The sequence below is a fragment of the Branchiostoma lanceolatum genome, chromosome 8, assembly GCF_035083965.1.
Source record: "Branchiostoma lanceolatum isolate klBraLanc5 chromosome 8, klBraLanc5.hap2, whole genome shotgun sequence".
Lineage (NCBI taxonomy): Eukaryota > Metazoa > Chordata > Leptocardii > Amphioxiformes > Branchiostomatidae > Branchiostoma > Branchiostoma lanceolatum.
The window spans coordinates 2,955,371-2,967,685 of NC_089729.1; the positions used below are offsets into that span (position 1 = coordinate 2,955,371).

Sequence of the window (12,315 nt, forward strand, 5' to 3'; positions counted from 1 at the left end):
CCATGACCCCTAACCCCTAACCCTTAACCTTTAGCGTCTGTTTGTTGGCCATGGCATTGTGGGGTTTCTGGGCCACTCCTAAACCTTAACTCTTAGTGACCTAACCTTTAACCCTTAACCCTTAGTGACCTGACCCTTAACCCTTGGTGACCTAACCTAACCCTTTACCCTAAGTGACATGACCCTTAACCCTTAATGACCTTACCTGTGAATCCTGTACATAGCTGTAGTTGACGGCCTCCTTGTTGGCCATGACGGTGTGGGGTTTCTGTGCCACTCCGTAGACGCGGATGGACCCCAGGCTCATGTCCTTCGTACCGGGGTATCCTGACATCATCACCTGCGAGGAGATGGTGTTCTGGGGGGAAGCAAAATCGTACGGTCAAACCTGGCCGGCCAACCACCTGGCACTGACAAGCACCCCCAGTTACAAACTACATTTAAACAGTCACCTCCAATTTTACATTATGATAGTTACTCAAGTCTGGAGTCACCCCCAGTCACCAATCAATTGTCCTCAGTCCCTTGAGTGGTTACATAGCTGAGACCCAGTCTGACTGTAGAGGCTGATTACATATTGTCAGTGTCTTGCAAGGTATTCTGAAAGATCACTCTTCCACTCAGTGACTTAGGAATATTGTCTATCCTTCCAGAATGGTGGTGAAAGCTGCCCTTTATACGTGTTATTTTAATACAGTCAGACCTGGAAGTTGAATAGATGAAGTTGAATAACATTTAAAATCTTCTAAAATTAATGCACCTTTTTTGTGTCATCAGTATATACTATAGAAACTGAATGCACTTGTTTTGGCTGTTCTATGAGCAGACAAATGCAAAAAAACATGTCTGATTGTTAGATAAACACAGTTCTGATTGTCAAACAATAGTTTAATGAAATTTGTTTACATAACAGCATGGGGATAAAATCTCTTGTGCATCTCCTGTAGACTGATGTGTTTCCTGGGAACTAACTAAAGGTGTTTTTCGTTCAAAGGTATGATTTTTTTTGTCTACCAGCCAACTTGTCGAGAGCAACCACCTCTCCTCAGCAACCACTTTTATCCAGTCCCTTGAGTGGTTGCTTGAGCCAGGTTTGACTGTAATAAGAGTTTTTCAGCATGAATGGTTGGTTACACCACACCATGCACCACTCACCCTGGAGGAGAAGAACTTGATCATGGTGAACTCTTTTTTCCCTTCCGTGTCTGGAAACACAAAAAAAGGGAAAATACTTTAGGTGACATCAACAATTTAGGGCCAATCACAGATCTAGAATGATAAACAAAAACATTGCATTATGGTGTGATCAAATATTCTGCTCAAACCCAACTGAAACAACTGTATCCAATTGTTAGTGTACAGTCATGTAGCTACATGGCATTTGTGACTGTGTCCTTACCTACGATAGCAAAGATAACATGTAACAGTTTAACTTACTTAATAAAATCTACTTCAAAAGTGGAACTGACCGAGAGAGTCCCCATCGTCCCAGAACAGCCCTCCCCACGCCTCCAGCGTCCGGTTTAGGGCCACGACAAGCCCAAACTGGTTCTTCCGGCTGGCAGTCGTTGTTGTGGACGGTTGCTGGGTTACCAGGATGGCCCCGCCCCGCAGGTGCAGGTTGATGGTGTCCTGAGGAGCGTCCAAGGTTACGTTCTGTCCTACAGGAACTACTGGCCTGCCCTGTGGGGAGGGGGCACAGAAATATCAAGGTCAATAAGGTAATGTTCTGTCCTACAGGAACTACTGGCCTGCCCTGTAAGGAGGAGGGGCACAGAAATATCAAGGTCAATAAGGTAATGTTCTGTCCTACAGGAAGTACTGGCCTTCCCTGTGGGGAGGGGGGCACAGAAATATCAAGGTCAATAAGGTAATGTTCTGTCCTACAGGAAGTACTGGCCTGCTCTGTGGGGAGGGGGGCACAGAAATATCAAGGTTAATAAGGTAATGTTCTATGCTACAGAAACTACTGGCCTACCCTGTGGGGAGGGGGGCACAGTAGAGAAGGTCAGCTGCTTCTAAGGTCATGAGTGAATTTGAAAATAGCAGACCTACAATTGTGATAAAGATTTTCAGCTGATTTTAGACGAAGCAACAAGGAGACTTTTGGATGACTTACCGAGTAGAAGTCATACCATGTGTCGTTAGGGAAGTATGCTGTCACCTTGGTCGCTCCCTACATGGGGGAAACAATAGGGTTTCAAACCAAGAGAAATGTACTTCCCGACAAGGGCAGTCCCTATCAGACATAGTCAAGAAGACATCTGTACTTAACATTACTAGCAGACACAAAGCACTGTCAAGCAGATAGGGATAAAGGTATGTATTGCTGTGTTTGACCGTTCAAGGCATATCAACAAAGTCACAAACTTTAAGATATTCGACCGCAATGATGCGAGGAATCTCTTTTACGTTCTACGACAGGCTAATTTTTTGTACTACTGGCTAACGAAAATTTGAGGACTTTGTGCAGCTCGGACATAAATGACAGAAATGTACGAAAATGATGCAAAATACAGTATATTTGGAGTTTGGGCACCAAAATTCTACTGTCAATACTTTAAGGTACTATACCTTTAACAAATACTAGCTAAGAGTGAGATACAATGTAGTTAATTGAGATTCAAAAGTTACTTTGCAGATTCCAGGAGTCCAAAAACAACTCGTCATGAAACTTGTCCCATTCTTACCTTCTCCAGCACAGGTGTGACCATGAGACTGTCACCCCAGAGGAACTGGGTATCCACGCCCCAGGTGTTATTGTCTGTGGGGTACCTGGGTGTAAACAACACAGCTGTACATTAACATAGGGTAGAAAATTGGGTATCCACGCCCCAGGTGTTATTGTCTGTGGGGTACCTGGGTGTAAACAACACAGCTGTACATTAACATAGGATAGAAAACTGGGTATCCACGCCCCAGGTGTTATTGTCTGTGGGGTACCTGGGTGTAAACAACACAGCTGTACATTAACATAGGGTAGAAAACTGGGTATCCACGCCCCAGGTGTTATTGTCTGTGGGGTACCAAATATAGATACCACTCACTGGCATTCTCGAGTTATCTTGTTCACACACAGACACAAGAAGTGGGTGGCACATAAAAATTTCAAGCTCATCATATCTTTTCATACTTGGTGTCATTTGATAGGTCTTCGGGAAAGAAACAAAATATTTTTTATTTGAACAAAATCGGACAAATTATGGCCCGTTAAAGGTCTGAAAATTCACCTTAAATTCTCCGAGGACATTAAGATTGTTGAAATGTAATCATTTCAAACTGTTATACCTCAATAATAAAACACGTCAGAATCACCAAATAAACTGCTTTATCTTTATTTACATCCATATTAACAAGGCCACAAAAGTTCTGGCATATACCTTCAATATATATGTCCGCCACCCAAAAACATAACCTTCTTCACTTGGCAAAGGCAATAATGATAAGAACAATGCTTACTCAAAGAAGAGTGGCCTGGCGACCGCCTCCCCCATCTTGTTGGCGCGGTGGAAGAGGAAGTACAGGTGGGGCAGCAGGGAGTACCGCGTCAGCAGCGCAGACCTGATGGCCTCCTGGGTGGCTGCGCTCCAGACTATCGGCTCCTGGGCCTGGGGATCATGGGACAGATGAGCACAAAACTGCCGGCTGTACACCGTATCCATTAGCTAGACGTGAAGTTGACAGTCTTTCACTAGGCACAGGCATGCAGCTTGTTAATATATCACATTCAATAGAATACTTGGCAGACATTCTAAATTCTACATGTAGTTATTGCGAAGAAAAGGCTGTAGGCTGTGTCAGTTGCCTAGCAGTGTAAGCAGATGTGATGGCCTCCTGGGTGGCTGCGCTCCAGACTGTCGGCTCCTGGGCCTGGGGAGTCATTGAAGAGATGAGCAGAAAACTGCACGCTGTACACGGAATCAGTTAGTAAATCTAACAGCCCATTCCTAGGAACAGGTATGCCATTGGATATATTAACCAGTAGTTGATTAAAAGGAAAACTATGTCTTTGTATACATTGTAGATGTTGCAACAGTAATGCTGTAGGGAGAAGCATGACAGTTGTTAGTTGCCTAGTAGTTCAAGCAGACCTGATGGCTTCCTGGGTGGCTGCGCTCCAGACTATCAGCTCCTGGGACTGGGGGTCATGGAAGATATTAGTGCAAAACTCTAGCTAGTGAAATTGACAGCTTTTCACCAGCCACAGGCATGCAGCTGGTTATATCAAATTTGACAGAATACTTGGCATACATTCTAGATATTGCAAATTAAAAGCTGCAGGGAGAAGCATGATTGTCAGTTGCCTTAAGCAGTGATGGCCTTCTGGGTGTGTGGAGTCCAGACTATTGGCTCCTGGGCCTGGAAAGTCATGGAATGAAGAGATTAGTCAGTAAAGTTAACAGCCCTTCACTAGGCACAGGCATGAAGCTGGTTAGTTCACACTGAGCAGTTACAGGAAGACTTAGACAGAATATATTGTATTGGTAGATATTGCCATAAAGGTAAGCCTGTAGGAAGAAGAATATTAGTGATTAGCTGCCTGTTGCTATGGTTACTTGAGAAGTTTACCCTATTTGGACGATCGTTATGGTTACGGGAGAACGGGTAGAACGCGCCGAGCTGCTGCCAGCGGAGGCACAGCTCCTCCGTTGTGTTCTTCAGGAAGCCGCAGATAGATGTCCGCTCCGACCAGCGGGACTCCGAACAGGTTCAAGTTCAGGATTCCTGGAAGAGAAACGAGGACGCCCGTGATGTGCGAGTGCAAGAGGAAGGTCGTACCTTTGCTCCGAGCGTGTTGTGGTTGCGAGAGAAGGGGTAGAAGGCCCCCAGTTGCTGCCAGCGCAGGCAGAGCTCTTCGTTTGTCTCGCCCCCGAACCCGCAGATGTCAGGCCCGACCAGCGGGATGCCGAACATGTTCATGTTCAGGATTCCTGCAACACAAAAACACACACGAACATGTTCATGTTCAGGATGCCTGAAAAACAACCACACACACCAACATGTTCATGTTCAGGATTCCTGGAACACACTACCACGCACACGAACATGTTCATGTTCAGGACTCCTGCAACACAACCACACACACCTACATGTTCAGGATTCCTGGAGCACACAACCACACACACCAACATGTTCAGGATTCCTGCAACACACAGCCACACACACGAACATGTACATGTTCAGGATGCCTGAAAAACAACCACACACACAAACATGTTCATGTTCAGGATTCCTGGAACAGATCCACACACAAATCCTACACTTTCAGAAGTCCGCATAAGAATATTGAGTATTTGCAATTTGATCAGAATGTTCCTGTTGTCACAAAGATTTTCAGTTTGATTTTTCTGTTGGTTTGTATTCCAAAGCAGCGTATGAAGTAATACATTTGTATTTTTCAGCGTATGAAGTAATACATTTGCATTTTCCAGGAATTTCACTCACCGGGTATCAAGCTGTACAATAAATAAATCTATAATTATAGTATTTTTCAGGAGTTTAACTCAGCAGGGATGGAGTAGTACTAACTACATTAATTCTTGTATTTTCCTGGAATCTAATTTAGCTGGTATGGACTACAGTCAAACCTGTCTATAGCGGTCACTCAAGGGACTGGCCAAAACTGGCCGCTAAGGACAGGTGGCCGCTATGGAGAAAATGTCGATTAATTGACCACGAGTGACACATATTTTCAGTACCCACTGAGATACATTTATTCACCGTACAGTACACATGTAAACATTGCATAGGTAAGTCACATTTTAGAAAGTCGATTGTTGTTCTTTTACTTCTATTATGGGCTTGAAAAAAGAATTATTATATCTGCCAACTCCAAAATCCATGGCTTGCTCGAGCTTCATGTCTGAACAGACCAGCATCGCCATACTCTACTCTTGATCCTTCGCGACTGCTTCGCTGCAGGCACACGCGTCACCAACGAGTTTTAATCATATGAAACAAAGTCCTTCGCAGCAAAATGCCACCTAGTTAGTTAAGAACAAAATACATGTTGCTCAGTTGCCACTTACTGTTCGTTTTCGACCGTTTTGAAACATAAAATCGTGGCGATAGTTTTCCTTATCTGTTGTTGTTTCGCTTCCCGCATGTCATTATCAGCTTCTACCATTATACTAATAGGGCACTCAGAAGAAGGTCGCTCTTTTGATGTTTTTTTTCTTTTCAGAAAATTGCAATAGCCCAAATTTGACATCATATTAATGTTATTCATATTTCTTTTGAAGCTTTTGGTAAAGTAATTATCCTCAGTGATACTTTGCAGCAAAATACATTTAGCGCATTGTACCTCCGAAACAGTGGTGTCTTCCGTTGACCTTTTTGCTGCTGACTATCAGCACCATTTTGAAAATTGCGCGAAATACGTTTTGACTTTGAGCACCGGGGAAAACGGATATTGGGCCGGCATTCAAACATTTCCCGAACTTACCACATCAGCTCCATGTGCGAGTTGTATTTTCCAAAAAGCTGCCGTAATATTTGTCGACTCGAAATGCACAGAAATGGTCAGTTTTGCTACGATGTACAAACACAAGCCATGTGAAGAAAATTATACTGACTTCGCGTCAAACCATGGATTTTCTAACAAAGATAAAACATTCTGGATTTCTTTATTATCATCCTATCCTGTTGAGTCCACATAAATTTGATAACTGCGTGAAAAAATGAAGATTTTGAACCCGGCGTGCGGTGGCCATGCGGCTTCTACCGGCGCGCCGTGACCGTTACCGGCAGTGTTACTGTATTCGCGGGACTGAAATTCGTCTGGCCGCGACCGCGTTGGACAGGTGGCCGCTATAGCCTAATTCTTAATGCTTATGTCAATGGGAAAAATCCAAGGGACCGACAAAAAGTGACCACTATGGGCAGGTGGCCGCTATGCAAAGGTGACCGCTAATACAGGTTTGACTGTAGTACCTTTTCCAGGAATTTGACTCAACGGGTATACAGTACATGTAATACAATAATTATAGTATTTTCCAGGTATTCAGCTTACCGGGTATGGAGTAGGGTATTTTTCAGGAATGTAGCTCACCCAGTATGGAGTAGCACATTATTTTTTCCATGAAATTAACTCACCAGGGATGGAGTAGTAACTTAAAGTTGTACATTTGTATTTTCCAGGAATCTAACATACCCAGAATGAAGTAGTACATTTTCCAGGGATGTATTAAACTCACCAGGTATGGAGTAGTACATTTTGTATTTTCCCAGAATCTAAATGTAACTCACCGAGTATGGAGAACTACATGTCCTTCCCGGAATGTAACTCACCAGGGTTGGAGTAGTATATTTTCCAGGAATGTAACTCTCCAGGGTTGGAGTAGTATATTTTCCAGGAATTTGACTCACCAGGGATGGAGTAGTACATGTCCTTCCAGGAAGACTTGTTGTCTCCGAGCCAGTGGCCGCCATGGCGACCGCTGCTGGGGAAGGTTGAGCGTGAGATGACCACGGGCCGCGTGCCTCGGATACTCACCAGCGCACTGGGGGGGGGGAGATATGTGAGCTGTTTGTTCATAAGCTGTACCTGAATGTGCTACAGTGAAATCTGCTCAGGCAACCACCTCCAGTCACAAGCTAACTTTGCATTTCTGGAGTTAAACCAAGTCGAAGAAGGGAACATCAACTATGACTTAAAATCATAATATTACAACATTATTAGGATGGAGTTTATAAAGGCAACATGAATCATGCTTTGAAATTCTCAAAAAATTTGATTACTACTTTGGATCAAATTACAATACCTTGCATGGTTTTCATAGTCAAAAGGAATAATCATGCATCCTACAATTTCACAATGGCTACAATCGCACTTTGCAATGACAGAACTATGATAATGATGAGAAGGAATCGTGCGTGATTAGCCACACAACTGAAGCTTGCTAAAATCAGTGATCAAAGAAACACTCTTTAAGAGAAATCATGCATTCTATACAACATTAACACAATTTTGCAATCACTTAGTCTAGAATCAATCAAGAAAATCAGAAGGAATCGCACTTGTGTGAAGCGATGATTTCAAAATGCCCGTAGAGGTTGTGCAGGTTGTAGTGGGAGGAAAGATGCTGCTGGGAGGATGCGCACAGGGTCTTAGCTGCCAGGGTACCTCCAACTACAGCTGCAACACATCATGATTTGTTCATTCATTAACTGATTAATTAATTAGTTAATTAGGAGAAATGCTGTTGGGAGGGCGCACAGTGGTCATAGCGGACAGGCTGCCTCCAACAACAGCTGCAACACATCATGAATGGTTCATTAATTAATCAACTCATTGATTAGGAGAGATGCTGCTGGGAGGACATGCACAGCGTAGCTGCCAGGGTGCCTCCAACAACAGCTGCAACACATCATGATTGGTTCATTCATTAATTGATTAATTAATTGATTAGCGGAGGTGCTGCTGGGACGACGCACACAGACTGCCTCCAACTACAGCTGCAACACATCAATCATTAATTTATTAATTGATTAATTAGCAGAGGTGCTGTTGTGAGGATGCACACAGTGTCATGGCCTCCAGACTGCCTCCAACTACAGCTCCAACACATTGTTCATTGATTAATTAGCAGATCTAGATTAATTATGAGAGATGCAGCTGGGAGGTACACAGCATCTTGGGCAACAGGCTGCCTCAAAAAACCGCTGCAACACATTGATTCATTCATCATTTAATTAACTCATTATTTGATTGATTACATCTGGTGTGTACTGGGAGGACCTTGCAAACGACCGTTGCAGTTAGAGATGCATGCTGTTCAGGCAGCGGAAATCAGGAGAAACTAGACTGATGCACGACAAAGAAGCAGGGGTTACGTCATCATCAAGACATTTCCTACTCCATTCAACTGGCTGTAGGGCACTGTCCTGGTCTGTCTTTTGTGGGAAATGTGTGAAAGACTAACAGTTCATTGAACTCGAATCCGAATACGTTTCATTTTCAATTCTTTTGATTGATCCATACATTGATGAATTGATTGATTAACGAGGCCATTCCGACAAGTCTTTTCCTGAAAAGGGCCAAAGATTTCTGTGGCAGGTCTTAAGTTTATGTGATGAACCTTTCATTGAGCTTGAATTTTCAATTTTTCATTGATTGATTGATTGATTGATTGACAGATTGACAGGCCATTCGTAGAACTCACTTCCTGGCTGCGATGGTGTGGAAGAGGCCGTACAGACTGTGCAGGTTGTAGTGAACCCCGAGGTGCTGGACGGAGGAGGCGCACAGGGAACGCCAGGCAAGGTGCCGAAACAAATTAACCGCTGCCAAACGGGGAGACTCTTTTCATTTCATTTTCATTTTATTTATTTATACAAGGAAACATACACTCAAGCAACAAGCCTGATTTTCAGGTACATTTGTATCCCTGGTACTAAAATCTAAAAACACATCTAGCACTAATCAATAATAACTAGAGTTCCACGACCTCATACCTTCGCCAAATGATTGTAACCTTTATGACTGACGTATTAGGAGTGTTTCTCATCAATAATAAATCATACCAGTTGATTTTCTTAAAATATAACATGTCCAAAGTATCAGCTTAACAAATTATGAGCTTGACAAAGAAGGTTATGCTAATATTTATCACCAATTATGCAAAAGAGGCCCTTATCAACATAATTTGATTCAACGATGTTAACATTCACATAACTTCCCGATGCCACAAAAAAAGTATGAAATGTATGAAATTGCCGTCATTTGCCAGTGTGGAATAATACAAGTTACTCATTAAGTATGCAAATTAGGCCCACGTTTGCATATTTTCTATCTATTAACAGTCCTCTCTTCCTCAGTTACAAATTGAATAGTCATATCATGGAACAAAGCGGATTTTTAAAGTTGCCTCATTAATTATGCAAATAAGAATCTGATTTGTATAATTATTGTCCAATCATACTAAGCATCACACAAGCTATCCACATACCAAAAATGATGACCATCCATCAAGGCCATCTTGTTATAGTATTTTCTAATTAATTATGCAAATGAGGTCCTCATTTGCATAGTTCATATCAATTAATATTTCTCTCTTCCTCAGTTACATATGTCACATGTTTCAGAGTCCTATCATGGAATTTGGCGGATGTATAAACTTTCCTCATTAATTATGCAAATTAGATACTGATTTGCATAAGAAGTGTCTAATCATGGACATCATCACTCAAGCTATCTACCTACCAAAAATCATTACCATCCATCAAGCCCTTCTTGAGTTATTCCCTTTCAAAGTCAGACGCAAAACCTGCTCCTGCAGTTCCAAAAAAGCCGCTAGGGGGCCCAAACCCATACCACGAACTCTCTGTCCAAAGATTTATCTACCACTTAAGAATAAGTTCCATAGCATGTCCGGAACACGAGATATCAAAACAGGAAGTTCCGCTGCAGTACCGTAAGAAGCCGCTAGGGGGCCCAAAATCTAATAGTTTTTAGGTCTCATCAAAACCTACCAACATACCAAATATCAAAACAATCCATCAAGGCATTCTCGAGTTATGCTGTGCCACTACAAACAGACAGACAAACAAACAAGCAAACGCTACCCTCTGCATAACCTTCTCGGCGAAGGTAATGAATGAATGAAAGACCTTTATTGTACATTTTTGCTTAAACAAGCTAAGTACAGGTCATGGTGATAATTATAAGCAAAGGAATACATACAGTGGCGATAATATAACGTAATGAAATGTGATATCTTACTATGTCTAATAATAAACAACCAACAATATCGCCACGTTACATGCAGAGATCAATTGCCACTGATAGTGCTGGTGGTAATGAGACAGCTAAGATATGTATGTTGCTTTCTGTTCATCAGTTTGCTACAATTTCTTATATCTCCAGTCAGGATAAATTTTGTATGATGTCTTGTACATGTACATGTACGACATTATGCAAAGAAAGTATTCAATGCCGAGAACCATAGTAGAATGGAACTCGTTGTCATCAAGTACTGTAGGAGCATCTTCACTCAGTAGCTTTAAAGAACGGTTACAGTCAGATATGCAAAGACTAGGTGTAACAGACCGTTCGGTGTAATATGACCAGCTGCTACCGCGCCGCGTGCCTGCGAAGCTGGTGTGTTACGCCTAATGGCGGTTGTACCGGCTATATAGATACAGATACAGATACAATTCTAACAGCAATCTTTCTTTGTCCAGCTTTCTTACCAGACAATTGTCATGGGTGGTGTTAGAGCAAGTTTACTATTGGAAGACGAGTTTTGAACTTAAAGTTGAACTGCTTTCTCCTTACCTGGTGTGTACGGAGGTTTCTCCAGCTCGTTGTCAGGGCAACCATGAGTTGACCCGTCCACAAAGTTGGAAGGCTCGTTCATGTCCTAACAACAGCACGGGATAGAGAAACTTGTCACAAAAACATTCAGTGTTTCCGTTTTCAAACACACTCCATTTGAAAAGCATCATAGAGAACCATCTTGTGCAAAGGTTGGGACTCGTCAGGGAAGTCACGGACCCGAGCTCGGGAAATTTGCAAAATGGCTGCTCCTCCAAGCGTGCTGATAGCGCGACGATTTCAGTGAGTTCCCACAGCACAACGACGTCGTATCTATGCATAATGGACGTCGCTATACATTGTGATAGTGTTGTTTGAACTTATCATGTATAGAAATGACTAAATAGATTGACTTTCTAAATCCAATTTTCGGGGGATATTATTGCTTTATCTTCCTTTAATGTTAGGGATAGCCTATAGTTATGGGTTTGGGCTGAAACTTGTAAGGGACAGTGTTAATGAAACATGATACTTACAATCCACATCCTGTCTTGTAGAAGTGTTGGGGACAGGGCTAATGTAATCTGATAAGTACCATCCAAATGAAACAGGAGACTTACGATTCATACCGTGTTGTGGAAGTCTGGGTAATGTCAGGGATAGGGCTATTGTAATCTGATACTTACGATCCACATTCCGTCGAAGGGCACTTTCTTGTGGAAGTCTGCAGCCATCTCCAGCCACCACTGTTGGGTGATGGGATTGGTGAAGTCTGGGAATGTGGTGTCTCCTGGCCAGACCTGCAGGGAACGGGGTAACCCAGGGGTTAGAGTTCAAACTATGTTTGGATGGATCGTTTCCATAGGTACAGCATGTACTGATGAAGTCATTCAGGAAGGTTAAAGACAAGGTCAAACCAAGGCAATCATTGCATTGTCAGCATCCCTGTTTCTAAGTGACTATTAAAAACCTTTGCCTCCGATACACAACATTATTCAAAGAACAACGTACAGTTCAAGTTAGGAGAGAAACAATTCCCACTACAGACTCTGGGACAT

General features: G+C 42.6%; 1 protein-coding gene across 5 annotated transcripts in view; it reads right to left on the minus strand.

The window, feature by feature from the left end:
- The window catches only part of LOC136439651 (lysosomal alpha-glucosidase-like), a 31,309-nt gene that overhangs the window by 3,109 nt on the left and 15,885 nt on the right, over window positions 1-12,315 (minus strand). For 3 of the 5 annotated variants that reach the window (XM_066435132.1, XM_066435134.1, XM_066435135.1), the window contains 11 exons: window positions 11,944-12,057; window positions 11,279-11,363; window positions 9,165-9,285; window positions 7,369-7,502; window positions 4,780-4,931; window positions 3,460-3,608; window positions 2,691-2,775; window positions 2,120-2,176; window positions 1,470-1,683; window positions 1,156-1,205; window positions 206-358 (listed from right to left, as the gene is read on the minus strand). In XM_066435132.1, coding sequence (XP_066291229.1) covers window positions 206-358; window positions 1,156-1,205; window positions 1,470-1,683; window positions 2,120-2,176; window positions 2,691-2,775; window positions 3,460-3,608; window positions 4,780-4,931; window positions 7,369-7,502; window positions 9,165-9,285; window positions 11,279-11,363; window positions 11,944-12,057 — 1,314 coding nt within the window. Of the gene's footprint in view, window positions 1-205; window positions 359-1,155; window positions 1,206-1,469; window positions 1,684-2,119; window positions 2,177-2,690; window positions 2,776-2,870; window positions 2,944-3,459; window positions 3,609-4,779; window positions 4,932-7,368; window positions 7,503-8,019; window positions 8,138-9,164; window positions 9,286-11,278; window positions 11,364-11,943; window positions 12,058-12,315 lie in introns of those variants that run through there. The other 2 variants (XM_066435133.1, XM_066435136.1) reach the window with 2 other exon arrangements.